Source organism: Condylura cristata, unplaced genomic scaffold (assembly GCF_000260355.1).
Source record: "Condylura cristata isolate star-nosed mole 26May11 unplaced genomic scaffold, ConCri1.0 scaffold00014, whole genome shotgun sequence".
Lineage (NCBI taxonomy): Eukaryota > Metazoa > Chordata > Mammalia > Eulipotyphla > Talpidae > Condylura > Condylura cristata.
Genome location: NW_004567115.1, coordinates 33,195,618 through 33,221,719, shown reverse-complemented (window position 1 = coordinate 33,221,719; position 26,102 = coordinate 33,195,618). Strand labels below are relative to the sequence as shown.

Sequence of the window (26,102 nt, the reverse complement as noted above, 5' to 3'; positions counted from 1 at the left end):
AGTTAAAATAGAGCAATTTTATGAGGCACTGACAGCTGAGGTCTAAAATACTGTCATTCGGTTTTAAAAGCCAGCAGGATAATAAACAAAAACATGTCAAAAGATAATGCAATTTTGTATTGATTTTATCACATTCAAAAGATTTTCATACAGTGATGTTTAAGCGAATGGATAGTGGGTGGTTTCAGGGTTTGTTTGTTTGTTTTTTTTCCTGTTTATTTCTGATTCTACCAGGGTTTGAAATAAATTTAAATCTGTACTTTAAATTATCTCCAGAGATCTATAGTGACTTCTTATTTTGTGTTGTTCTAGAAAAGATTTAATTTTGAGACATTAGGCCTATCCTTAAAATACATTTATTCATTAGTTCCACAAGTGAAAGAGAGAAAATTGGTCAGAGGAAATTATAAACAAACAAACAAACAAACAAAACAAAACAGTTGTTTAAAACACACTATTTTCAAAAGCTTAAAACTGACATCTGGTAACCACTGCATTTTAAACATTTTGAAGTCCATCATCATACATTTTCAGATAAATCCCTTTTCTTATCTTCCCTTGGACAGTATAAATGCTGTACATTAGTATTTAGGTACATAATTTAGTGTCTGTAGCAATATTAGTTTGCAAAGAAAAAAATGTACATCCGTTTAATTAATTTTCTTTTTCTCCTTAATGAGATGGAGAGATACAAAATTCCATATAAAGCACCTTTCCTCCCGATTTTTTCCAAGCCCTCAGTCTGAGAATTTCTATCCTGACATTTATATTAGGAAGGCTAATATTGGGAAGGACATTTGAACAAGCAGGGGGTAGAAACATGATGGGCCTAAGAATTACAATTAGCCGAGTTACTCTAGGTATCAGAAGATTGCTTCATGAATTGGAAGCTGATTCAGAAAACCTGCTCATGAAACCATATGAAACCATTCAGACTCAAAAGAAATACATCTACTGGAAGACCAATTTATTAATTTAGAATGAGAGGCTAAAATGTTGAGACCGTGGACAACCTCTCTTTTTAATCTGGATATGAAGATCCTTCAGAGACCTTTGTGCCCTTAAAAATTTCTCAGAAAATGCTACAAGTTATGGTCTCAGACTGCTTCTCTGGATCCCAGGGTATGTGTTTCTCCTCTGTTACTGGTGTTATTAACACAACAATCATATTCTTATTTTGTATGGTGATATGACTTCTTTACAGTGAAGTGCCTGATCTTGGTGTTGATGACTCACTGGTATCAGAATGAAAACAACACCCATCAATGTAAAGAACGTGCCCAGCACTCACAAGGTTTCCCGGTGCCTCTCCCAGGCAGTTGCGTCCCCAGAGACCCTTTATTTTGAACTGTTTCCCTGGTTGAAATGATCATATTTTATTTGACTCATCTTGAACTCAGCTAGGAAAGTGTTGATTAATTTCATCTGAGCCCCAATTCTATTGTAAAATAGATAAATCTGCAAAAGATAACTGACTATGTTCCGTGGATTCTACCCAAATAGAAATATTAGCATGATTTAAAATTACCTTTCTAATTCTTCTTGCTGTAGATTTCTCCTTGGTATCAATGTCCATTTATCTACCTCCCTACTCCCCTTACCTCAAAGTTATTATCTCTCCTATGGCGCTATAATAAAATCTCAAAAAGTTGGGTCTTATTTTATTTAGTTAATTTGTTTTATGTCTTTACATGCTACATGTGGACATAAAACACTAATATGAAGAGCTATGTGTACTCCTACGATCATTGCCACATTGTTTACAATAGCCAAGAGCTGAAAATAACCTAAATGCCCATTGTATGACTGGGTGACGTGTAGAATATATACACAATGGAATTCTATGCAACTACATAAAATACTGAAATCTTGCCATTTGTAACAAACTGTATGGACATGGAAGGGATTATGCTTAATGAAATACATCAGGTGGGTATCTGTCATATGATGTATACAGAGAAAACAGAACACTTCCTAAAAGAAAAATTTCTTAGGGACAGATCCCAATACAAACAGGAAGTGATTGGAGAAAGTGGGAGATAAACACCTTTAGAAAGAACATGAGAGGTTCTGAGCTCTAACTTCAAATGCCAGCAGGTATGAGAATATGGGTAGCCATGGCAATAGCCAATAGAAGCAAGTGCCCCAGACCTTCCCTTCAAGAACACAACACTTCTCCAGAGCTCCTACTTACTTACTGACACCTCCATAGCTCTTTCAAGAAGCTTTGAGTTCATTTCTTTCCCTTGCAAGCCCTGCACTCCATCTGGGGTCAAAATATCCCATTATTCCTTGTGGCATGAGACTATGATACCTGGAGCTGCAGGTGAGTGAAGGCACGTGCACCATTGAGGACGACCTTCTATATCATACCTTCTATATCATGTTTCATGTAGGCATGACACTGTTGCCCAGGACACAGTGAATGTAACTCTTTACAGGAAACTGGCAAGGAGTTCTGATGAAACTGCCCTGCCCATTCCCTTGTCCACAGCAGGGAAAGCATGAATGACCAAGCATTACCAGAGAGGAAACTGGCTGGCAGGAAAGCCCCCGACGTGTTCCAGCAGGTCAGCAGGTAGTTTGAGTATAAACAAGTTTACGATCACAACCTGTGAGATAATCCCAGCCCCAGTCAGTCCTCATCAGAACCTTACAAATCATCTTCATGAATAAAACAATTTCACAATAATGCCACATTTAAATGTTAGGTCTCGGCTTAACCTTTCTTTTATTTACTTTTCTTGAAATGGATGATTTATAATATGAAGAGACAGAAAGGAAAACAAGTGTGGAAATGGTGTTGTCTGCCTCACTTCATATCCCAATTCTCTTCTACCTGAGGTCATTTTTTTTTCCAGGGACAGACACTTGGGAGAATTAGATGAAAGAGAATAGATTCAGCATTTTAAAGCAGGAGCAATCTGCAAAATCACACCATTCAAATCCCTAAATTTATAGATGAGAAACTTGAAGACCCAGAAAGAAGAGGCTTGCCTATATTACATAGCAAATTGGTAGAATAACCTGCTTTAGAACTCCAATCTTTTGATTTTTGATCTTAGTCTAAAAGATTTTAGAGAAGAAAGAGGCTCTAGGAATTAGGGGCATAATGGTTTTTTAAATTCTACTAACATTTTATTCATGAAAGTCTTTTCTTAGGGTGTAAAGTAGCTAAAGTGATATTATTGGGGCTTTTGAATGTTCTATGCTCCCCTTCAGTCTGTAAATTTCTCCCTCCAGGGGGAATCATGCAACACAGTTCCAGAACCTCTGAAGCCACTGATCTATACTAATAGATTTACTTAGTAGGTAGTATTCAAGATTTAGTGAGACAGGAGTGAAATGTCTACCTCTCAGAAAAGTTGGAATCTAGATGGGGATTTTGAACAGTTTAAACATTCCAGATCAAAGTTGAGTTTTGAATTCCCAGAAGCCACAGAAAAGGGGGCAAGATGATTCACTCTGCAAGCAGAGACACTTTACTAACCTAAGCAGCTTCTCAAGGGGAAGTTAATGTTACACAACATTGTCCTTCCTAGCATGACACTAGGAATGCTCAATGCCTCCACTGCATAATAGGAACACTGGATAGAAGTGTGGACATCAGAGTGAGGTGAGAGAAGTGACTCTATCCATGCGGGCACATGTGTGTCCTGTTTTATAGGTTTAAGATTATAGACTTCTACAGCCATCGAAGCCATAAACCAATGAAAAATTTCTCCCAGTTACTCATTGTTCCAAAATGACTGGCGAGATTTTTCTTTTATGAGAGTCAGAGAATATATTTGGGATAGCCTGGTTTTTATTATACGCATACATGAAATTCACCATCGCGGGTTGGGGTCCTATGGATTATTCAGATTTATAGTCAGTCACCTTGGAGGGGCAATGCCTAAACCTCCCCACTCCTTGCCCAAAAAACACTAGATACATATGCTTTTTGCATTACAACTGCTGTGCACAGAAAAAACAGACTGTGGTTTTACAAACAGATAGCAAAGCTCAATAGAGCCCTCAAGAATACATTTACTGAGCCATGGCCAATGAGTCACCTACTGGCATCAGTAGGTCAGTGAATTTTCCATATGGTTTAGTAAATTTAAGTAAATCACTTAGGTTTGTTAAGCTCTAGTCTTCCTTTAGCCTAACCTGCTCCTCAACACAGCTCCAGAACAGAGTCCAATCCATTCTATGCCTCTCATTACTTGAGTGAAAGTATAGTCTTGCTCTTCCTGAAATTGCTTCACTAACCTAACTCACAGCTGTGGTGCAGAAACACCACCCTGTGACTCCTGAAGAACAAGCTTCCTTGGCATCAAGGTCACTCTTCTCATTGGACATAACAGCTTCCTGAGGCACAAGCCAGAATGTGGCTGGCTTGTGGAGCAGGATAGGAATTTACACATTTAGTTCATCTCCCACAGGGCCCTGGAATAAAGGAGGCCTGGATGCTCATATTTAAGGTTTAAATTTAAGATTTAATCTCCTGACTTCTAAACAGCACTAAGATATGTATCATGTGTTACTGACCACAGCTAATTTCTAGGGTTAAATCAGGAATCTCTAACACTGCTAAACAGATTAGCTCCAAATGATAGAGAAGGTATACAGTGGGTGTCCAAGTGGACAAAGAAGGTGACCACTGAAAGATGTGGCCTGGGAGATCTTGCTGGGCTCAGAACCTGAGAAGATGGTTTCTCTCCCCTGGGAATTTATATCCCACCCAGAAGTGAAACCCAGTGAAACCAGCCAACTTCTATGCTGACCCTCCTGGTCTGCAAATCAGAGCCTAGAAGTGACATTGATCGAGGTAAAAAAGTAATGGTCATAATCAGTGCAGTTACTGTTCTGTGAACTTGCCTTTCTGTGCATGGTTTAAAATCATGGAAATGAGGGCCTCCCTGGTAGGACAAAGGGGTTAAGTCTCAGCACTGTGAAGCAATCCATAGCCACGGTAGCCTGATTTCCATCCCAGGCTGGGGAGGTTTGCAGCAGACCTCTCTTGTCTCGCCCACTGCTCCCCTCAGCAGTGTATTTCAGTCGATCTGCCTCTTCTGCTCCCCACTCTGTCCCTGGTACATACTTATCCCTGGCTTATCCCTGCATCTCTGGCTTATACTGCATTTCTTGTGTGCATAAATAAATAAGACTTAAAAAAGAGTCTTGTAAATGTTGCTGTCAACTATAATAAGAAATAGGCTTCCCACATTTTATCTCACTTATATAGGGGGGATATGGAAAGAAAGTAAGGGGACTCATCTTGGAGGCTGTAGTTCCATTTCTTTATCTTATAGTCATTCGGAAAACATTAAATCTTCTTAGTCCATCCATGCACCTACTGATCTGGGCAAGGGAGAGACGGGTAATATCTCTGTCCTTATTAGGACTAAAAGGCAGGTAAATAAAAAAATCCTAACAATTACAAATCTTAAAGGGCAGTGAAGCAAGGTAGATGCTGAAATAGCCTCCACTGGAGTGACTTGCTTGCCTTGTGACTGGCCACATGGTCTCTGTGGCAACTACTCCCCTCTGTCCTCTGCCTGAGTGTAGCCCTAGGCCTTATCTACAGAGGAGCCTGACTTTGTTGTAATAAATTTCATTTATAGACACTACAATTTGAGTTTCTTATAATGTTCATTTGTCATAGAAGAATATTTAGCTATTAAAAAAAAGGTTCAAGTCATTCTTAGTTTGTAAGTTTGCTACTTACAGAAGCGAGTAGAGGGTGAGATCTGGCCTACAGACATCCCTGCTAAGGCCTGAAAGTTTGCTTCACCTCGAAGTTCACACGCCAGAATCAATCGTAATGTCCAAAGTGATGGTCTCTTAGGAAGTGGGAGGTACTCAGGCCACGGGTGTGGCGTCCTTGTAGTTACTGATGTCTTTATAAAGTGACCAGAGAACTAAAGACAGGGGCAAAGGCAAAATCTATTTATAGACAGAGTAAAATTATACCCAGAAATTGCTCCAGGTGGGCAGAGTCCTGGGTGAATCAACCGTGGAAGAAGCTGTGGGAATGAATGGGGGACCAGGAACTGTTCACTTATTCATTTCTTGAGGTGCTCTGAGCTGGCACTGGGGCTGGGGGAGGTGATGTTTTAAGGGTCCCGGCAGCAGTTCCTAAGTTACTCCCTCTTCTAAGCTCCCAGGATGTAGTTTATCCATCCTGGCTGCAGGTTAAGGCAGAGGAGCGAGTTTGGCCATTATGTCAACCAGCAATGACTTTCTCTTGGGAGGGAGTAACATGGGGAGGAGAAATTGTTTTACAGCCTCGTAACCTGCCAATTTCATGGAATCAGCCCCCTCTCCAGGTGCTCTTGTTTTTGTCTGTTTTTATGGTTTTCCCATAGGTTAGGGGAGGAGACTGCCTTTCTCCTCCCTGGAGAGTTCTTGTCTCTCACTGGGTTTTATCTGGTTGGGCAAGTGTTTCCTGGGGTCCTGAGTATAGCTGACCATTGAATAATCTTTAGGCATTTCCCTTCTTGCCCTAAATGTTTAAAAATAGCACTGATCTTAGACTTTCAGCCTCCAAAGTGTGAGAAATCAACTTCTGTTCCTTAAAAGCTACCCAGTCTGTGTGTTTTGTTACAGCATTCTAATAGCATAAGAGGTGCTCCTGCACTGACTTGGTACTTAATTCAGGGAGAGGGGACTGCAGTGAACTTAGATCAAGCTGTTGTGGCTTCCCGGAAGAAGTGATATTGTATAGATGAGAGGAGACAGCTGATACCTCAGGCAGAGACATAACAAATGAAAAACCCTGAAGCAGTCAGAACCCAGGAAACCACGTGATGTAGATGAATTATTAAGGAATGAAATATTTCAGCAAATGACCTTTAAAAATATATGTATTATTGCATTTGTGAGTATTGATCTTTAATCATTAGGTGATTAATGTTGTAAAAAGGAATGGCATCAATACAGCATAAACAGGCCTTCAATGAAATGTCACTTTGTCAAACTCATCATCTCTAACAAAGATGATAAATTGATTTATTTCTCTTGTATATGATTACTTGTTAGCATAAGAGAAGAAATATTTAAAATCTTTGTGTTGATTAAAATGAATTCTCCTGTAGGGGGCCCTCCCTCGTGGCGCAGCGGGTTAAAGCACAGCACTAAGACGCTAAAGCCACTTCTGCATGGGTTCGATTCCCGCCTGCCCCGGAGGTGACCACATGGCATGGCAGACCTCTCCTGGCCCGCCCGCTGCTCCCCTCAGCAGTGTACTTCGTCGATCTGCCTGTTCTGCTCCCACTCTGTCTCTGGTGAATCCTCTCACTCTCCACATCTCTGGCCTGTACCCCAGTTCTGTATGAATAAATAAATCTTTAAAAAAAAAAAATGAATTCTCCTGTAGGAATGGTAGACACTTTTCACTGAATGTTTTTACTGTATGTCTATGTCATTGAGTATGTAACCATCTGTTTACCAGCCAAATGTATTAATTCACTTAGGCAGGCTTTGTACAGTGAAATTATGTGTAAAGCTGAATAAATTGCACTTATCTGTACATACATTTAGAAGTTTGCTCATCAGTGTTTTTCTCATATACAGAAGACTTCCATGTTATGACAGACTTGTTGTATGTAACCTAGCTGTCTGGATAGAATGATTGGAGAATACCCATAAAAATGAATGATGAAAAGAAATGTCCAAATACTGTTTTATATAGTGTTTTTTTTTTTTTTTTCCTCAACTCATATCTCATCTGTGATTTCAAAGCCTGGTATGAAAAAAAAATACAGAAAAATTACTTGCAGAGTCACCTTATGTGGGAAAGAGATGATTACTTCTGACTATATTTTAGATCTGTGACAGAACTACAAATCTTACCCAGATGCTATAAAGGGGAACATTTTCTTCATTTTAGCAATAATACCCAGAGAGCACACCCATCTGTCTGTTGTAAGAAAATATCCAAATCACATGTTTATCAAAAGAACCAAAGTATTAGTAAGAACTAAAATTGCCAAAAATAAAATAAAACAAAACAAAACAAAAAAATAGGAAAATAGTGGGCAATTGAATTTTAAAAAATGTTTCCAGTGAAAATGGTATCTAGGGTGTTTGTAATAATTTAAAGCAATTCATAGCATATTAAACTTATGATATTAAGACAGCCTTAAATAAGATGGCTATGAAATTCATCTTTGGCATGAAACAGAAAAATGTTAAATGACATCATGAAATGCTTGGTACCTATTTCAAATTTTCACCAGGTGGTGGTTATACATATCTTAGTTTGCAGAACTTTTACCTTTGTCACTGTGTGTCATTTATCATTCAGAGCCTTACATTATATAGGAATTGTGAGTGTTTTATGTTTTATAATGAGTTATGCTAATCTCTACATGTACGCTTTAATTAAATTCAATAGCTACTTATTGGATGCCGGATAGGATTCTAATACAAAGATGAATAAGACTAAAATTTTTCCTCAAGATATCAGCTTCACCAAAATACACTGTTCTAAAAGAACTCTGATTTTAGGCAGAGAAGGTAAGTGCAATGATTGAAGGAGAAAGTGCAAAGGGAGCAGAAGGAAGGAAACAGTTAATCCTGATGAAGAAATCTAGGATGTTGCATAAATGAGCTGGCATTTCAGCCAAGCCTGCAGCAAATGAACAGACAGGAGAAGGCATCCGGCCACAGGCATTCCATCCGTGGGAAACCATCTTACAGGTTTTTGAACAGGAAGTGCTCTGATCAGTTTCAATTTGCTTTTGTTTTCCACATTTTTTAGTAGCTGTAAAATAGAATAAACTTCCAGAAGGCAGGAAAAAACCTGCCTACATCGTACATGTTTGACATTTAGATTTTTCTGAAACAAATACCTATATTCAGTTTCACACCAACTGGACAAAAGCGATGTCCATCCCCAGTAGTTCTAGAGTCAGAATCAGCTGCACAGGGTCTAACTTGGCCTGTCCTAAGGAGGGTCTCCCCCTTGGCTTAATGCTTTGCCATGGCTCTTGAAAATTTTTTTAATTTTTTTTTTAATGCACACAGAACTGGGGTACAAGCCAGAAGTGCAGGGGCAGTGAGAGGATTCACCAGCAAGAGTGGGGAGCAGAACAGATTGACAAAATATACCACTGAAGGTACTGTACACCACAGTGGGTGAGCCAGGAGAAGTCCACCATGGCAGGCCCTTGAAATTCTTCATGAATTTTGAAAAAGAGATGCTGATTTGCATTTAGCATTTGGTCCACAAATGATACAGCCATTTCTTTCCCCAGCTTTCGTTCTGTAATGCATTCAAATGTGCTGCTGTCCTCCTAGAGCTAACCATTATTTTTTAAATATACTTTATAGTTCATTTTTAATTACACGTGCCTACACAAAATTGTTTCACTGTATGAACAGAATCATACAGGAAGTATTCTGCTGGGTCTGTTTTTTTTTTCTTTTCCACTCAACATGATGTCTTTCACATTCATCCATAGTATGATTGATTCATTTTCTCAGTTGTGTTTTTAATACGCTCTACCTGCCAGCATTTCACAGGGCTGATTAGTAGTTGGGGGAAACCAAGACTGGAAGCAGAGACCAGTTAGGAGGCTGGGCTAAGCCTTGTACAAAATGAGAAACTGTAACCCTTAAATAGCACCGTAGACAAATCTATAATCTCTAAAACCACAACTTCATAACTCCTAATCTTTTGGAACTACTGCAAGGATATATCATGCTTAAAAAAAAAAAAAAAAAAAAAAACAACTTTGATGGCCCTACCTGGTCGCGCAGCGGGTTAAAGCACTGCACTAAGAAGCTAAAGCCACTTCCGCATGAGTTTGATCCCTGCTTGCCCCGAGGGGACCACATGGCGCCGCAGACCTCTCCTGACCAGCCCGCTGCTCCCCTCAGCAGTGTACTTCGTAGATCTACCTGTTCTGCTCCCCACTCTGTCTCTGGTGAATCCTCTCACCGCCCCTGAGCCTCTGGCCTGTACCCCAGTTCTGTATGCACAAATAAAATAAAATCTTTAAAAACAAAAACAAAAAAAAACAACAACTTTGAGACAACAACAACAATCTTTGTGATAAAGCAGGCCATGAGTGTCCAACAATAGATCATAGAGAAGTATGACCACAGTTCAATGAACCAAAAATTATGTTACGAGCAAAAATTATGTTACGAGCAAAAAAGATATTCTAGTTGCATGAAATATATACACACACACACTCACAGGTACACACAAACATTGTAGGTGATTATAGACATTTACAGACACACACTTTTTTGGACACAAATTATTTTTATAGAAATACCAAGAGACAAGACAAAAGATAATAATTTTTAAAAGGAAAAGGGAAAGATGCAGGATAATTTAAAGCTATTGAGCACAGCTGAGCAACAGTGATGAGAAACGGGGTCAGTAGAATGGGGCAAAGGTCAAGAGATAAAGCAAAATAAGAGCTTCACTGTCTCCCCTACATCAGTGATATTGTAATGGGTAGATCTGTTGAATGGTGAGTATCAAAATCACAGAAGCCTTCTAGTGAAGACAGGGTCTATTTCCAGTAATAAGCAATATTTTATTAAGTTGGTAGGCCACTAAAGACACATCAGACACTATAGTTCAGCATTCTGGGAAAGACATTAATTATTAAACACAAGTGACCTTAACAAACAAAACCATTCCCTGTGCAGGAGATTGCCACAGAGCCAGCTTTGTTTGGCAAAAACTATCTATATGAGTACTAGTGAAAAGCAAAGGACAACAAAATATTTAAAAATTGTGCAAATCTAAAGTAAAAAGAACTTATGAGAAAGATAGGCATTGAAAATAATCACATATGTTTGTTGAATTAACATTTTCAGGGCCCTTATTTTGTTATAGGAAACTGCACTGGGCAATTTCACAGATGTTATCTTATTATGTCCTTACAACCACAAATATCCTGGATGGATAGTTGAGGACAATGATGGTTAAACAAGTTATAATGGTTGTCTTTGGTTGTATAACAGATTACTTGAAAATCTAGTAGTTTAAAATAAGAAACTTTCATTATCTATACCTTGTAAGTGTTGGGAATCTTACCTGTGAGACTGGGGCTCAAGGTCTCTCAAGAGGTTGCAGTCAAGCTGTCCCCAGTGGCAACAGCTAGAGATTCACTTCAAATTTACTCGTGTGGACACTGGCAGCCTCAGAAAGAGTAGTTGGATGAAGTAAGGACTTCAGTTCCTAGTCACATGCCTCCACAGGGCTGCCTGGCTCACCTGGAGATAAAGGAAACTTTAGAAGTCACACTTACCATTCACCCAATAGTGATTTGAATGTGCATGAAAAAATGCAAATTCAATGGCCTAAAAAACTGCCTAATTTTCTGAAGAGTAGCTTAGTGTTTGGTGTAAACACTATAGCTGGTTGACCCAATCCCATTCTCCATTTGTTTCTCCCTTAACTCCCTCTACTATAAAAGATAGAAAAGTTAAATACCACTTTCCCCCAGCCTCTTGTGCTGCTCGAGCACATTCAATGCAGTATTGGCCAAGGACATTTGACTGGAAGCAGTTTTGTTGAAGAACCAGAAGGACGTCCTTGAAGTCTTTACAGATGCTTCCCAAAGCTTCCTCCTGCCACAAAAACTGACTTGTTTCTGCGAATGCATATCTCCTCAGTGAGCTATGGCACAAAGAAAAACTCCAATTCCACACTTCTTGGTATGTTAGAAGTAAACTTGATTTGTTCAGCTCCATAAACCATTAGTTGAATTTCCAGTTAAGTTCACTTATAACTATTGCTAATTCTTTCAGTTGAAATTACTTGAGAAGACATTAAAATAAAGTCTGCAAATCCTGAGGGAAGGAGGGGGTATTGGGAAAGTTTTGTGACATGTTATAAAAACTTATTTCTAAATAATTTCCCATGTAACCTAAATTACTATATTACACTGCTGAGATGTAAGTTAACCACAAGCATGTATGTTATTATTACTTTGCCTTAGTCTCTAACAGTGCCGGTAGTTTGGATCACTTTAATTCCTATCAAATAGCTCCCAGAGTAATTAGAAGCATCTATCCTGCACACAGATCAATGGTATTAACTAGAAAACCCATAAATAAACCCACATAATTATGGACAACTGATCTTTGACAAAGGAGCAAAGAATACGCAATGGAACAAAGACAGTTCATTAAACGGTACTGGGAAAATTTGACTGCAACTTGCAAAAGAATGAAGCTAGACTACTGCTAAACACCATGCACAAAGCCAACTCAAGATGGATAAAAGACCTGAATGTAAGACCTGGAATCATAAAATATATAGAAGAAAATACAGGTAAAATACTACACAACATGCTTCTCAGTATAACATCTTTAAAATACATTCCCCAAAGAAAAGAAAGTGGAGGAAAAGGTGAAGAACTGGGATTACATCAAACTAAAATGCTTTTGTACACCAAGAGACACTATCCAAAACAAAGAGAAACCCTGCTGATCGGGAGAAAACTTTTGCACACAGTACAAATGATAAGGGTCTGATTACAAAAATCTACAGAGTTCACATGACTCAACAAAAACAAAGGAAACAATTCAGTCAAAAAATGGGTAGAAGAGCTAAAAAGAGGCTTCTCCAAAGATGAAATGCAAATGGCCAACAGGTGTGAAAAAAAATGTTCAACATCAGGGAAATGCATACCAAACCGCAAAGAGATACCACCTCACACCAGTGAGAATGGCATATATTAAAAAAACAGGCAACAACAAATGTTGGCAAGAATGCAGAGGAAAAGGAATTCTCCTACATTGCTGGTGGGAATTCAAACTGGTTCAACCACTATGGGAAGTTGTGTGGAGGTTCCTCAAACAACTGAAAATGGAGCTACCATATGACCCAACAGTTCCACTTCTAGGGATCTACCCAAAGGACACAAAAACATTGATTCAAGATACTTGCACCCTATGTTTACTGTAGCACTATTTACACTAGGTTAGTTATGGAAAAAACCCAAATGCCCAAAAATAGATGACTGGATCTAGAAGATATGGTACATAGACACAATGGAATACTACTCAGCAATCAAAAAAGATAAACTCATGCCATTGGCAGCAACTTGGATGGGGCTAGAAGGGATTATGCTCAGTGAAATAAGCCAGAAGGAAAAAGAAAAAAAAAATGAAGTAGGTTCATTTATAGGAAGAATATAGGAATCAGGAGAAATAACAATAATAGTTATAATAAACAAAATTAGTAGGCAGCCATAAATCAGAGACATTCTATGAGGAAGGGGGAAAAAAAGGGATTAAAACAGGGGATAGAAGAGTACAGGGACTATGATAATGGTTCATGGGTGATTTGATAGTGGGAATTTTATGGGTAATACACATTATCTAAATAATATAAATAGAAAGTAACTAATTAAAAGAAAACTAATACACTATAATTATATATCAAAAGAAAAAAAAAAGGGTCTCCTCCAGTCTTTCCTGATTAGCTCTTCCGTGCCTCCATCACTGCATGATATTAAGGTGCTCGCTACAGCTGCCAACGGCCCAAAGTGACAGTAGCCACTGAAGGGGACCATTCTGCTATGGGTGTGTGTGTTAGACCATCAGCAGTCCTCACAGCTACAGGTTCTGGCATCGAATGTTGCAGAAATTATGAACCCAAATGCTACAAGTGCCTAGTGATCTCAATGGCCCAATGAGTTTGCTACCTACTGAAATCTCTTTCCCCTAGGGAGTTATCACTGGGAGCAGTCCCAGAGGGCAAACTCATAGGAAGCCATTGCATTGGCTCGAGATCTCCCTTTCTTTTAGATGCCCTTCACTCTCCTTGAGTATTTGTTAGCCTCTACCATTCCTTCTCTTATCTCTCATGTGGTCCCTAAGTCCCTTACAGAAATGTTTGATGTACTGGTATTGGACCTTCCTTTTCGTCATGACTGATTTTTTGAATGAAATAGCTTAGACGCCAACTATTTCTTGTTACAGAAAAGTCTATATAAAGTTGGCCTCAGTGAGGTCATACACTCAATGAGCTTTATGCACTTACCTGAGTTAAAGAGAATAACAGTCTTATATTTTATATACCTGCTGCTCATAGGGTACAAAAATACGTGAAAAAGTAAAGACAGTCTTTTTTGTCAGGCTCAACCTTCCTTCCCCCATTTTTATTTATACTCAAAACCACAGACTCACCTGAGGATAACAGAACTATTCTGTTCCTACACAATTGTTTTGCTCACCCAAAGAAGACAATGTGGTATCCATGAAAGTTACTTCTATCTCTCAGCCACTGAATATTAATTTCCTGGGTCAACCTGTAGAAAATGTGCTATTCAAGATAGGAATTTTCACAACCTATGAAGTTTAATGGAAAAAGAGATTTATCAGGCATGTAATATTCAGGAATTACTATTCCGTTCTTACAACGAATATACAATTTTAGGATTGCTTATGCTTGGTATTCTATTCAAGTCAAACACTGAGAACACTTCAGAGAAAATTTCAGCTTGAAACCAAGTCAGCAAAAGTATCTCTTTTTTTTTCTGATAAAGAACTTGCAGCCGTGAGACTGAGTTGCTTCCCAAATACACAAGGACACATTCTGAAGGAGGACAGATTTGTTTGAGCTTCAGGAAAATCTCAGGGTAAAAGAGATGGAAGTCTGGGTGCAGAGTAACAAGGATGCACAAAAGTGTTAACGATGCAGAAGTCACTGTTTGTGGCTTTGAATGATGCTGACACATCAAAGGGCACCACTGGTGACAAAGAGGAAGATCATTTTTGCAGAAGGACAACCCATCTGGAAGAATGCAGCTGAGGGGTTTGATCACCATTTAGTTATGCAGACCAGCTTCAGGCTCTGTTGTTCCTGGGGTCAGGAACGGACACCTGGCAGCAGTCCACCTTCAGCACAAACAGACAAAAACCCCAAACGACTTTGTCATCAGCTACTCTGTCAAGGAAGCTACTTCCTGCACAACTTCAGCATACAAAATCCTTAGCGTCCCTTCCAAAATTAGTGAAAGTCTAACTTGCAATCTTTACCACAGAATTCACCCTTTTACCTGATTCACTCACCCACCCTCCTCCTGTCCTTCTGAGGCCAGTACTGGCCTCACAGTCTGAAAATTGGTTTTATTTAGTTCATGCATTTGTTTGGCTCTTCTATATACCATCGATGAGTAAAATCATGCCATGTCTTTTTCTTTGTGACTTACTTCACTAAGCATAGTACACTGAGGCCAACCATGTTGTTGCAAATGGCAGGATTTATAATGCAATGTCATTTCAATCAATTTTTTAAAATAAATGATTTATATATGGAAAAAAAACAAACAAAACTAGTTCTCCCATAAACTTAAAGTAATGCTAAGAATAGAAGTCCACTTTTCCCCCCTGACCAGTTAGAAATATCATAAGGATTTTGATATTACATTAAAAAATTCAAAGAGAACAAAACTCTTTGATGATGTATCTAAGATATCATAAATAACTTTTCATTTCCTGACTAGTAAGTGATAGAATTCCAAAGCCGAAATTGAGCTATAAGTTAAGATTCATACAAAAACTAAAACTACTTTACTATTTTAAATAATTCTATGATAAGAAAAGAACACTTTAAGCTAAAATATTAAGCTTTTGCTTTAGGGCAATTTGCTAATTCATTTTACCCTATCTGCTTTGTAATACATTTCAAATTTATTATAGCAAACCTATATTACTACATACTAATCTAATCATGGGAAGAATCTAAATTTCTTTGTGACAGAGCTTCTACACAAGAACAGCATTTCTAGACAAATAAACTGTTACAGTAACTCATTCCTGAGTTTAGGTATTGTTAAGGTTTTATTTTTTTTTAAAGATTTATTTATGCATACAACATACTGGGATACAGGCCAGATATGTAGGGGGTGAGAGGATTCACTAGAAACAGAATGGGGAACAAAACAGGCAGATTGACTGAAATACACTGCTGAATGGAGCAGCAGGAAAGACAGGAGAGGTCTGCTGTGCCATGTGGATCAGCTCCCTAGTTGGGGATCGAATGGATGCTGCAGTAGCTGCAGAGAGCATCATAGTGCTGTGCTTTAACATGCTGCACCACCCAGGAGAGCTCATGTCAAAGTTTTATTAAATTTAACATGCAATAAAACAAACAAAGACGCTATGTAGGTAAAGGGTAAAGAGTATACTGACTTCATTTAATTTCCCATTAGCAATGTGATTTTTAATTACATAAGTTACAGCATTGTACATGTATTTTCACTAAGGATATGGGCACATCAGACATGTATGGTTCACTTACAATGATTTATTTGCATGAGTTGAGAAATAGCCTTCAGAAATTTTAACAGAATCTAATCAGACAGCTCTAAGAGGAACTGTCAATATACTCCATAAAAAAAAAAAAAAAAAGGCCAGGTTGGCATCCTCACAAATTCTTGCAACCCAGATTTAGCAGCATGACAGCTTCCTGCTTCATGTCTACCCAGATGCCCAAACCCACACCTGGCCTCCCTTTTTTCAGCAGGCGCCTTGCATTTTCATTTATGGGGAGTTTATTTGCAACTGAACTCTCTCAACTTCTCATCTACTCAGTTGTGGTGGTTTCTAGTCTCTTTATTCTCCTTTCCTGCTCTAGTGGAAGATGAGTTCCTTAGCTTTCCTGCCAGGACCTTGATCCCCTCCTCTGCACTATCCTCAGAAACTTCTATTCAGCAGACACTCCTTTTATTTTAATCTCTCCTTCTTTACTGACACTCAAAACTTTCAGCTGGAGGGGGGGAGGTCCAAAGTGTAACAAGAAAACCTTGAAAATGCAATTAAAAAATACTGGTTGTATACAGGACCTCCCTGGTAGCTAAGGGAGGTCCTGTATACAACACTATTATCACTAAGGCCTGAGTTCCATCCTTGGCTAAGGAGTTGACCCATATGGTACAGCAGACCTCTCCTGTCTCACCCATTGTTCCCCTAATCAATGTATTTCAGTAAACTCTTCTAACCCATCTGGTCTGCTCTCCATTCTGTCTCTGCTGTCTCTGGTGAATCCTCTCAGTCCCTGTACCTCTGGCCTGTACCAGCATAGTTCTCCTATGCAAAAAAAATAAAAAATAAAAAATAAAAAATAAATAAAAATTAGTTGTATATAATATCTTAGAGGATGAGATATCTATCTATTTATGGAATTAAATCCCACTTACCACTTAAAATAAATCAAAAAGTAAAAAAAAGAACCTTTTAAATATCTTAATTTTAAAAAAGCACAAATAAGTCAAAAACTGATAAACTGATAAAAATTATTATTTTTTTAAGATTTATTTATTTGTACAGAACTGGGGTACAGGCCAGAGATGCGGAGGGTGAGAGGATTCACCAGACACAGAGTGGGGTACAGAACAGGCAGATTAACGAAGTACACTGCTGAGGGGAGCAGCCCACCAAACACCTGTTTCAATATAGAAAGTGTTACTAGAACACAGTCATGCTGATTTATTTACATACAGTCTATAGTGCTTTCATGCTTCAAGGGCAGAGTTGAGTAGTTGTAACAGAGACAGGATGACCTATAAAATTTAAAATATTTACCATCTGGCCCTTTACAGGGGGAAAAAAGAGTCAACAATCATTCATGTAGAATATTTATCTTATATGAAATATCCTAATATTTGGTTCCCAGGATCATGTACAATTTTGATTCCATACACTTATATTCTATAAGGCAATAGTTTTTTTTTTGTGTGTGTGTGTGTGTGTGTGTGGGTGTTTTTAAAAGATTTATTTTACTTGTGCATCCAAGAACTGGGGTATAGGCTGAGGTGTGGGGAAGGGGTTGAGAGTATTCACCAGAGACAGAGTGGGAAGCAGAACAGGAAGATCTGCTAAAATACACTGAGGGGAGCAGCAGGTGAGATAGGAGAGGTCTGTTGCACCATATGTGGGTCAGCCCCCTGGTGGGGAATTGAACTGTGCTGATGACTGCAGTAACTTCATAGTGCTGAGACCAATAAAGGTTTTTTTTTTTTTTTTAAAGGGTATCCCTTAACTGAAAGAATTCCATTTTTATACTTTATGGTAATTAGTCCAACCTATAATAGGTACATAACAGAACAGTAATCTTTTTACATGTACATTTTAAAACAGATGAAAAAGAAACAAAGCTTCAGAAAAATTATTCACAATTAAATATAACGAGCATTTAAATAGACTAAATTTTGCAATTTTGAGCATTATCTTCCTAAATTAGAGTACAGAGACCCCTTTCTTTATGTCCCAACAGCTAGACTGTGAATTCCCACTTTAAAAGAATCCCCTCAAGCAGATGACTTAAACCAAACCATACTGCTAGCAGTAATTTACTAAGGGAACTTCCTTTCCCCATCATAGACTTTCATTGTGTCCAACAAGACCACGAAGTCTGAAAGTCTTGGTGATCCTGCTATCCCCTGAGTGGGAGACATACCCTCTGTGCCTGGGGGAGTGGAAGGCTGTTTGCCCTACAGAGCAGTGGCTCCTGATATCTAGTGCTTGGTGAGAAAACTATCAAATGAGAAGAAAATTCTTTAACAAAGCAAGGAAATATTCCCCCTTATTGATGTATCTGGTTCGTTAGAACAGAGATCTTGAGGACACAAACTTAAACAGACATAGATTTTGACTTTTCTAAGAAATCCAGGATCAATGAAATCTCTAGAATTTTCCTTGAGGATAATCACATAAAAATGTTCCCATAAGCAAGAAGTATTCTTTTATCTACAAATCAGATCTCAGGCAAATATGAGACTTAACAGAGAAGTCAGATTATTTATCTTTAGAGAGAAGACCCTTAACTTTTCTTCCTAAAAGAGAAACAAATCAGGTAAAATCATGAAAAGGTGCCAAACCATCAGTAAGAGTTTATGAGAAAACTCACACCCAGGTGTGTGTGACACCACAACTGGGTATTTTCTTTATGGAGATATGAATGATTTTCATTATTAAAAATAACACATGTTAAAATGACCATTTCATTTTAATCTGCTAAATACCAACCTTAAGACAATAGCTATTTCCAGCCTTCTAGTTGTATCTCTGATTTTACTAAGCCTATTTCTGGACTATCAAAAAGCCTGTTAGAAGCTTGAGTGATGATTTCAAGAGGTGATTTAATTTAAAATGTCAGAATCTCCGATATTTTCTACTGAAAAATAATTAAAATAGGTAAATGAACCAATGAGAGCAATGAAAATAGGAAAAAGGAAACAATCAAAACACAAGGATGGAGGGAGTCACCAAAATCAGTTTAAAAATATAGGCTGATTTTCATCTCTTAGTTGCCATGCTAGGATCTGGGGACATTTTTAAGATATGAAAATATAAAATCTGATTATCATTAGTACACATCATTGTACCTACAGGTTGGCTGCCCAATGTGTAATGGATTAGTATGAAATGGTGATGGTTTGATTGACTTACAAAATACCTTGAGGGGCATTAGTAGATTAAGTTTAAAAGATCACTGATTGTGTATATGTGTGTGTGTGTATAGTATACATATAGTATATCTATTTATATATAGGACATCTATTTATATATACTCTATCTCTATAAAGAAAATATATATGTCTTAGTAGATACTTGGTTATGCTACAACATGTTCAGATACTTAAATGTTTACTGAGAAAACTTCAAAGATATTCATTTTTACACTTTCTTTAAAATAATTACATGTGGTCATAACCAACTGATACTCAAATATTTTCAAAATCTGAAATTTGTTTTGGATTATTTGTTTACTTATAAGTGACACCAGCTAAAACTATGAACATGATGAAATAAATATCTACTTACTTTGTAAGAATGAAGGAGCCATGCGTGTGCAGACATTAACCTACCACAGTAAGAAACAACTGGTTTCTCCTCATGATCACATCGTGCTAGCCTGGAAAAAAAAATCAAAATTTAAAGTACTATTTCTACTAAATGTATATTACTTTCTCACTGTCATAAAGACAAAAATTATTAAGTCAGACCGTAGTAAGTTGGGGACTACCTGTACTCATTTCAAGGGCATAAAAAGATTCATGTTCTATAAAACTACAAATTCTCTAGAGGCCCAACTTCAGTGGCACACAGTGAGTGCAAACGCCCAAGATGAGAACCCTCATATTTGCAGCATTCTGTAACAAAAAGTTCAAGCAATTATGGCCTGGTAACTTTTTTTTTAAAGATTTATTTATTTATTTATGCTTACAGAACTGCGGTGCAGGCCAGAGGTATGGTGGGTGAGAGGATTTACCACAGAGTGTGGAGCAGAACAGGCAGATCAACAGAAATACACTGATGAGGGGAGCAGCGGGCGGGTCAGGAGAGGTCTGCCATGCCATATGGGTCACCTGCGGGGCCGGGGATCCAACTCATGCTGCAGTGGCTTCGGATCTTCATAAAGTGGAGCTTTAACCTGTTGCACCACCAGGGAAGGCCCTGGCCTGGTAACTTTTACTTTACATTGTTTTCTAGCAATACCTTTTCTTGCTATTTGCATATGTTGTTTTCTTTAGAGAAAGGGCTTAGTTATTGGACACTTGAGTTTCTTTTCTCCAAGGTGGCTCTGATTTCACCCAAATAAGGATAGAATTTGCTCCCCTCACCGCCCCGACCCTCACATCTTTATGACCCAGGAAGACTGAAATATTAGTACACATTTGTCTGATCAGGGTCCAGGAAATGTTAAAATAGTCTCCTATGACAGACTCTGGAAGAAGACTAAAATGTCATTTATAGGCTCACTAATGAACATTTATTGAGGGCCTCCTCTGCGGTGTCATGAGGGACAGAGGTGAACCAAAGATAAGCCAGATATGGACTTTGGCCTGAAGGAATTGACCCAGAGCGAGGTTGACAAGATACAGATACACAGATGAGTCTAACAGAGGAAAGATAATGATTTGTGCCATAAGTAAACTAAAATTTCCTAACAGATTTTATCAGAAGAATGACCAACTTCAAAAAATGTGTGTGTTGGCAATTTCATGAGCTCATTTCCAATCCCAGTGCCCCAATACCACTCTTTCTGTGGGAGGCCATCTAGAAATGACAGCTGCAGACTTTCTAGCCACAGCATATATCTACAGCCAGAGTTATCAAGATTCACTCAGACCCTCTGTATGACAAGCTGGACCCCTGAAGCTGGTCTCAGGCATCCAATCTGGGCAGTAATTGTCATGCACTTGTGGGGCATTGCAGCTTTAACAGTGAGTTTCCACCCATTACCTGTTAATTAGTACTCATGAGGACAGGCTGGCACCATGAAGAAGGCAGTCAGGACATCAGGGTTCTAATTCTGTCAGCTCTCTGAGGTAAAATGAAGGGTTTGGCCACTAGGTTCTCTCCAAGATCCCCATGTGGGTGGGGGACTAGGGCAACTTTTCTTATCAACATTTCACATTTAGGCAAACTAAGATCAGGAGAACTTACGGGAACTGCCCAAAGTCTGAGGTCTTAATTATCATCCAATATTTAAGACTAGTTTCCAGGCTGTAAGTTCAACAGATTTTCTACTTCATCACACTGAGAACCACACCTACATCTATGGTCAACAAGACAAACAGGTCCACAGAGTATTAAACTAAGTGCCTAAATAAGCCAAGCTAACTGGTGAACAAAATAAGATTTATCTTCCCACTTTGAAAAATCCCTTTTCACAAGGATCTAGATGTCCAGAAGTAAATTATAAATTCTTGGACTCTCCCATTGTCTAGACCAGAAGGTGCCAGGGAAGGAAAAGCTCCCCTCAACTACTCTTCAATGGTCAGGAGGAACGCCCATCCCCTGTCTGGGAGAGCACTCTTCAACCCACAGCTCCAGGGCTGTCCACAGGCCAACAAAGAGACATTTCTTGGAGAAGTGAGTTCAGAGATGCAAAGATCCTGGAAGAGGATTGAGTACTATTTGGGCAAAGGGATCCAGAATTCTGCCTACCTGGAATGTGAATTCCTGTGAGAAAGGTCCCTGACAAAAGAGTCAGAGGTTGTCCAGGGTAGAGATCCTCCTTGCTTGGATTTTATAGCCAGTCTGATCTCAATATTTCAAGATTTAACCTAAGAACAAGTAAAATCTGGGAACTTTCTTGTGAGCAACCTAATGGAGAAACGGACTAGGTTCTCCAACAAAGTCACCTGGGTTAGAAACTTGGTTTGGCCATCCATCAATCCTGGAATCTCAGGTAAGTTGCCTCTTACAGCCACAGTTTCCCCATCTTTAAAGTAGATATTTTTATTGTTATTGTGATTAAGAGGCGTAAATGAGGCCCTCCCTGGTGGAGCACTGGATTAAAGCACAGCTCTGAGAATCTAAAGCCACTTCCACATGAGTTCGATTCCCGCCTGCCCCGGAGGTGACCACATAGCGAGGCAGACCTCTTATGACCCGCCCGCTGCTCCCCTCAGCAGTGCACGTTGTCAGTCTGCCTGTTCTGCTCCCCACTCTGTCTCTGGTGAAGTCTCTCACCGCCCCTGAGCCTCTGGCCTGTACCCCAGTTCTGTATGCACAAATAAATAAAAATAAATCTTTTTTTTTTTTTTTTAAAAAGAGGAGTAAATGAGATGGCTAGTGGAAAGCATTTGGCAGATATTAAAGGCTAGATAATATTGCAGAGTTCTCTCTAACTGTATGAGGTGACTGTGCCTTTTGGAGATTTTTCCAGAGAATTACATAAGCATGATGGTATCCAAATAGTCTTACTCAAGGGTCAAAGCCCTCTAACCACTCACTAGCGGGGGCGGCTGGTTCCCACCCACCCGAGGGATGGACTGCCACTCATGCCCAGCCATGCCGGTGGCCAAAGGCTTCGCACTCTTCACACTCAAGATGCGCTGGGCAGCGACAGCCAGAGCTTTGGAAAAGATTAACTCGCAAACGTGGCGGTGACTCAACGGCGGGACCAATGATCAGAACCCGAGGTTAACACGCTGCCCGTTTCATCCTTCCGCTGTGTGGGTAAATCAGCGGGGAGTGGCATCGGGTCGAAATACAGGATGCAGAACCAGTGTCGGTGCAGTTCAGTCTCCTCCCACCCCTCACCCGGGGGCTCAGGCCAACGTGCTCATGCTTCAAACAGGTTTTGACACCTCCCCTCCGCGGAGAACCTACGCGACTCGGAGCAAGTCCAGGCATAGTCCTGCCTTCCCAGGTGTCTGCCTGCCCCAAAGCCAAGACCTCACCGAGGGGCAAGCCCTGGCATTCCCTCACCCTTCGAGGGTGAAATAACTCAAAGAGGCTATTTTCACATCCTACTCCCCTCCTCCTCCCTGGGGGAAAAAAATCTTGGAAACTTTGCTATTTCTTGAGGACCTAGAACTGCAACCGCCCTTCTTACCCCCTTTAAGGGACAGCTGTGACTGGGCATCGAGAATTCAGACTCTTTCGAAAACACTAACAAAGGACTATATTTAGCTCTGCGATCTCCGCCTAAATTCCTCTTATTTTTTCACTCTTAGCTTCAAAACGACTGGGTTGGGGAAGTGGGAGGAGGGGGCAGCAGAGAAAGAACAGCTGTGCCTCCGCCTCTCAACTCAATCTCTATAAATAACCAATCACGAGCGGAGGCTACTTTTTAGCCAATGAAACCGCCCAAACTGAGAAAGCCTCGGTGGTAGCCAATGGAAGAAGGTTTGGGGGTGTGAGATTTGCGCCCCGGCGCCAATGGCTCCCGAGTCGGAGAGAGGTAATTTGAGCTGGAGTGTGGGTGTGTGGTGCAAAAGCTTCCTACTCTCAAGCCGAAAACCTGCTCCGCGCACTGAGCATGCCCCGACAGGCTCCCGGCGCGCCGCCGCCTCTGGATCGACCTGCGATCCAGTGTCCGGGTTTCGGTCCCCTCCGTCCTGGGAGGTGGGCGGGCCAGCCGCGCTCCAACCCCTTTGAAGCTCGGATCCCGAAAGGATGTCCCTTCTCTCTTCGGGAAGCAACGGCAGGCCCAGAGTTCATGCACCCCCAAGGCACCCAGGTGCTCGTGCAACCTGCGACCCGAGACGCCCGCCCGCCGGGGTCCGGGAGTGAAGTCCGTAGGCTTTTGCAAAAGGGGTCGACAGAAGTACAGCCCACCTCATCCCTGGACGTCCCGCCGCCCTGATGCACGAGCCCCAAAGCCACCAGAGAGCATCCTCCTCGCGCCCACCCGAGCTATTCCAGTCCCTTAAGCACCTCCACTCTCGCACACGTTTCCCGTCCGTCTGGACTCGCACCCTCACCCGGCCCGCTCCTCCCGACGGGAACTGAGGCCCAACCCACTTCCCCGCCCCCGCCTCGGCCCCGGGAAAACCTGGTGCGGCGATTCGGGCGGGCGCGGCCAGCCGCGCACTGGGCATGCTCGCCCGGGCGGGGAGGGCAGGGCTGTGCACTGAGAGTAGGAACCCCTCGCCCCGCGGAGGTTGCGGGAGAGAGCGCGATGGGCCGCGGCGGTGGGCGCACGCTCTGCGGGGACTCATGCCACGCGCGTCCCTGGCCGGCGCGCAATTAGCAGCCGCCTCCGCCACCCGCCGCCACCGCTTCCCCGCCTTCCCGGGCTGCGGCGGCGAGGATCTGCAGCCGTCGCCTCGCGCAGGCAGCCGGCATTGTCCTCCCGGGCTGCCGCCTGGGCTGCAGCTGCCGCCGCGGGCTGCTGCGGGGCCCCGGACCCGCGCCCCAGGGACGTGCCGCCGACTCAGCGCCCGGCCCCCGCCTTGTGATTTCTGCGCTCCCCAGCCCCTCTCTCCTGTTGGTTTTTATTTTTATTTTTCCCCCTGTGGACCCGAGGAAGGGGAGAAGTCCAGCTTCCGAGCCCAGCTATCCCCGGGCGCGTAGCCCCGACGGGGCCGCTGCAGGCGCGGTGAGAGCGCCAACGGAGCCATGAGAGAGTACAAAGTGGTGGTGCTGGGCTCAGGCGGCGTGGGCAAGTCTGCGCTCACGGTACAGTTCGTGACGGGCTCCTTCATCGAGAAGTACGACCCCACGATCGAGGACTTCTACCGCAAGGAGATCGAGGTGGACTCGTCGCCGTCGGTGCTGGAGATCCTGGACACGGCGGGCACCGAGCAATTCGCGTCCATGCGGGACCTGTACATCAAGAACGGCCAGGGCTTCATCCTGGTCTACAGCCTTGTCAACCAGCAGAGCTTCCAGGACATCAAGCCCATGCGGGACCAGATCATCCGCGTGAAGCGGTACGAGCGCGTGCCCATGATCCTGGTGGGTAACAAGGTGGACCTGGAAGGCGAGCGCGAGGTCTCTTATGGCGAGGGCAAGGCCCTGGCCGAGGAGTGGAGCTGCCCCTTCATGGAGACCTCAGCCAAAAACAAAGCCTCGGTGGACGAGCTGTTTGCCGAGATCGTGCGGCAGATGAACTACGCGGCGCAGCCCAACGGCGACGGGGGCTGCTGCTCGGCCTGCGTGATCCTCTAGGTGCTCGGGGCTCAGCGCGCCGGCCGCGCTCGCACTGCGCACAAAAGCCAAACGCACCCGACTGTCTAAATGTGATTTCTCTTCTTGCTTTGAGATTGGAAATGACTTTGCATTGGCCGGGGTGGCCAGGGAGCCCTGCTGGCTTTCCTGGCCGGCGTCCCCTGCATCCCCCTCGTGCCAGAGGAGGTGTCCCGTCCCGACCTTCCGAGACCCCATGGAAATGTGGCTCTTTGCAGCATGTACGTTTCTCATTGATTTTGGTTGACGCATATTTCCCCGTTTAAGTAGCCGTTAGGGCGCTATATTGGCTTCTTGACACCGGCCAGCGAAAGTTTCAGCCTGGAAGAAAAAGGGGAGGGGGAAAGGAAGAGGACGGGGTGGGGGTGGGGGTGAATCTTTTTCTTTTTTGTTTTTTTTTTTTTTGGTCAACAATCGTTTTCTAGTTGCAAGTCTTAAATGCGTGGAAGGAAGTCCGGGAGAACCAAATGAAGGAGCAGGAGGAAAGGAAGAAACGTCTGTTTTTTCCTCCTTTTTTTCCAAGAGTAGCTGGAAATTAAGGTTGGGTTCCTTTTCTGCCAGCTTGGAAGGGCAACCCCGTGACTGATGGCGATTCTGAGGATGTCTATGCAAAGTTGGATTCTTGTTACAGTGTATCCAATCTGAAGTATTGCACATCTGATCTGGGACTGTTAACACTGATGCCAATAGTGTGGGGTGCCAGTGTC

At 41.5% G+C, this 26,102-nt stretch overlaps 1 protein-coding gene and 2 long non-coding RNA genes across 6 annotated transcripts in view; 1 reads left to right on the top strand and 2 right to left on the bottom strand.

The window, feature by feature from the left end:
* Nucleotides 1–11,810, bottom strand: part of LOC105853613 — a 32,687-nt gene extending 20,877 nt beyond the window's left edge. For all 3 annotated transcript variants that reach the window (XR_001145434.1, XR_001145433.1, XR_001145432.1), the window contains exons 1-2: nucleotides 11,447–11,810; nucleotides 11,048–11,226 (exon numbers count right to left, since the gene is read on the bottom strand). This is a non-coding gene — a long non-coding RNA (uncharacterized LOC105853613). The remainder of the gene's footprint in view (nucleotides 1–11,047; nucleotides 11,227–11,446) is intronic.
* Nucleotides 11,811–14,062: 2,252 nt separating this feature from the next.
* On the bottom strand, nucleotides 14,063–24,194 carry LOC105853614. Of its 2 annotated transcripts, none has more exons than XR_001145435.1 (3): nucleotides 24,142–24,194; nucleotides 19,792–19,882; nucleotides 14,063–14,313 (listed from the first exon to the last, which is right to left on the bottom strand). It is a non-coding gene; the product is annotated as an uncharacterized LOC105853614 (long non-coding RNA). The 2 variants fall into 2 exon arrangements; XR_001145436.1 differs by having other exon boundaries at nucleotides 14,063–14,273.
* Nucleotides 24,195–24,803: 609 nt separating this feature from the next.
* RAP2B (RAP2B, member of RAS oncogene family) lies at nucleotides 24,804–25,727 on the top strand. Its single transcript, XM_004682334.2, has one exon. It carries the CDS (start codon nucleotides 24,826–24,828, stop codon nucleotides 25,375–25,377), a length of 552 nt encoding a protein of 183 aa, XP_004682391.1. The 5' UTR covers nucleotides 24,804–24,825; the 3' UTR covers nucleotides 25,378–25,727.
* Nucleotides 25,728–26,102: the final 375 nt, after the last annotated feature.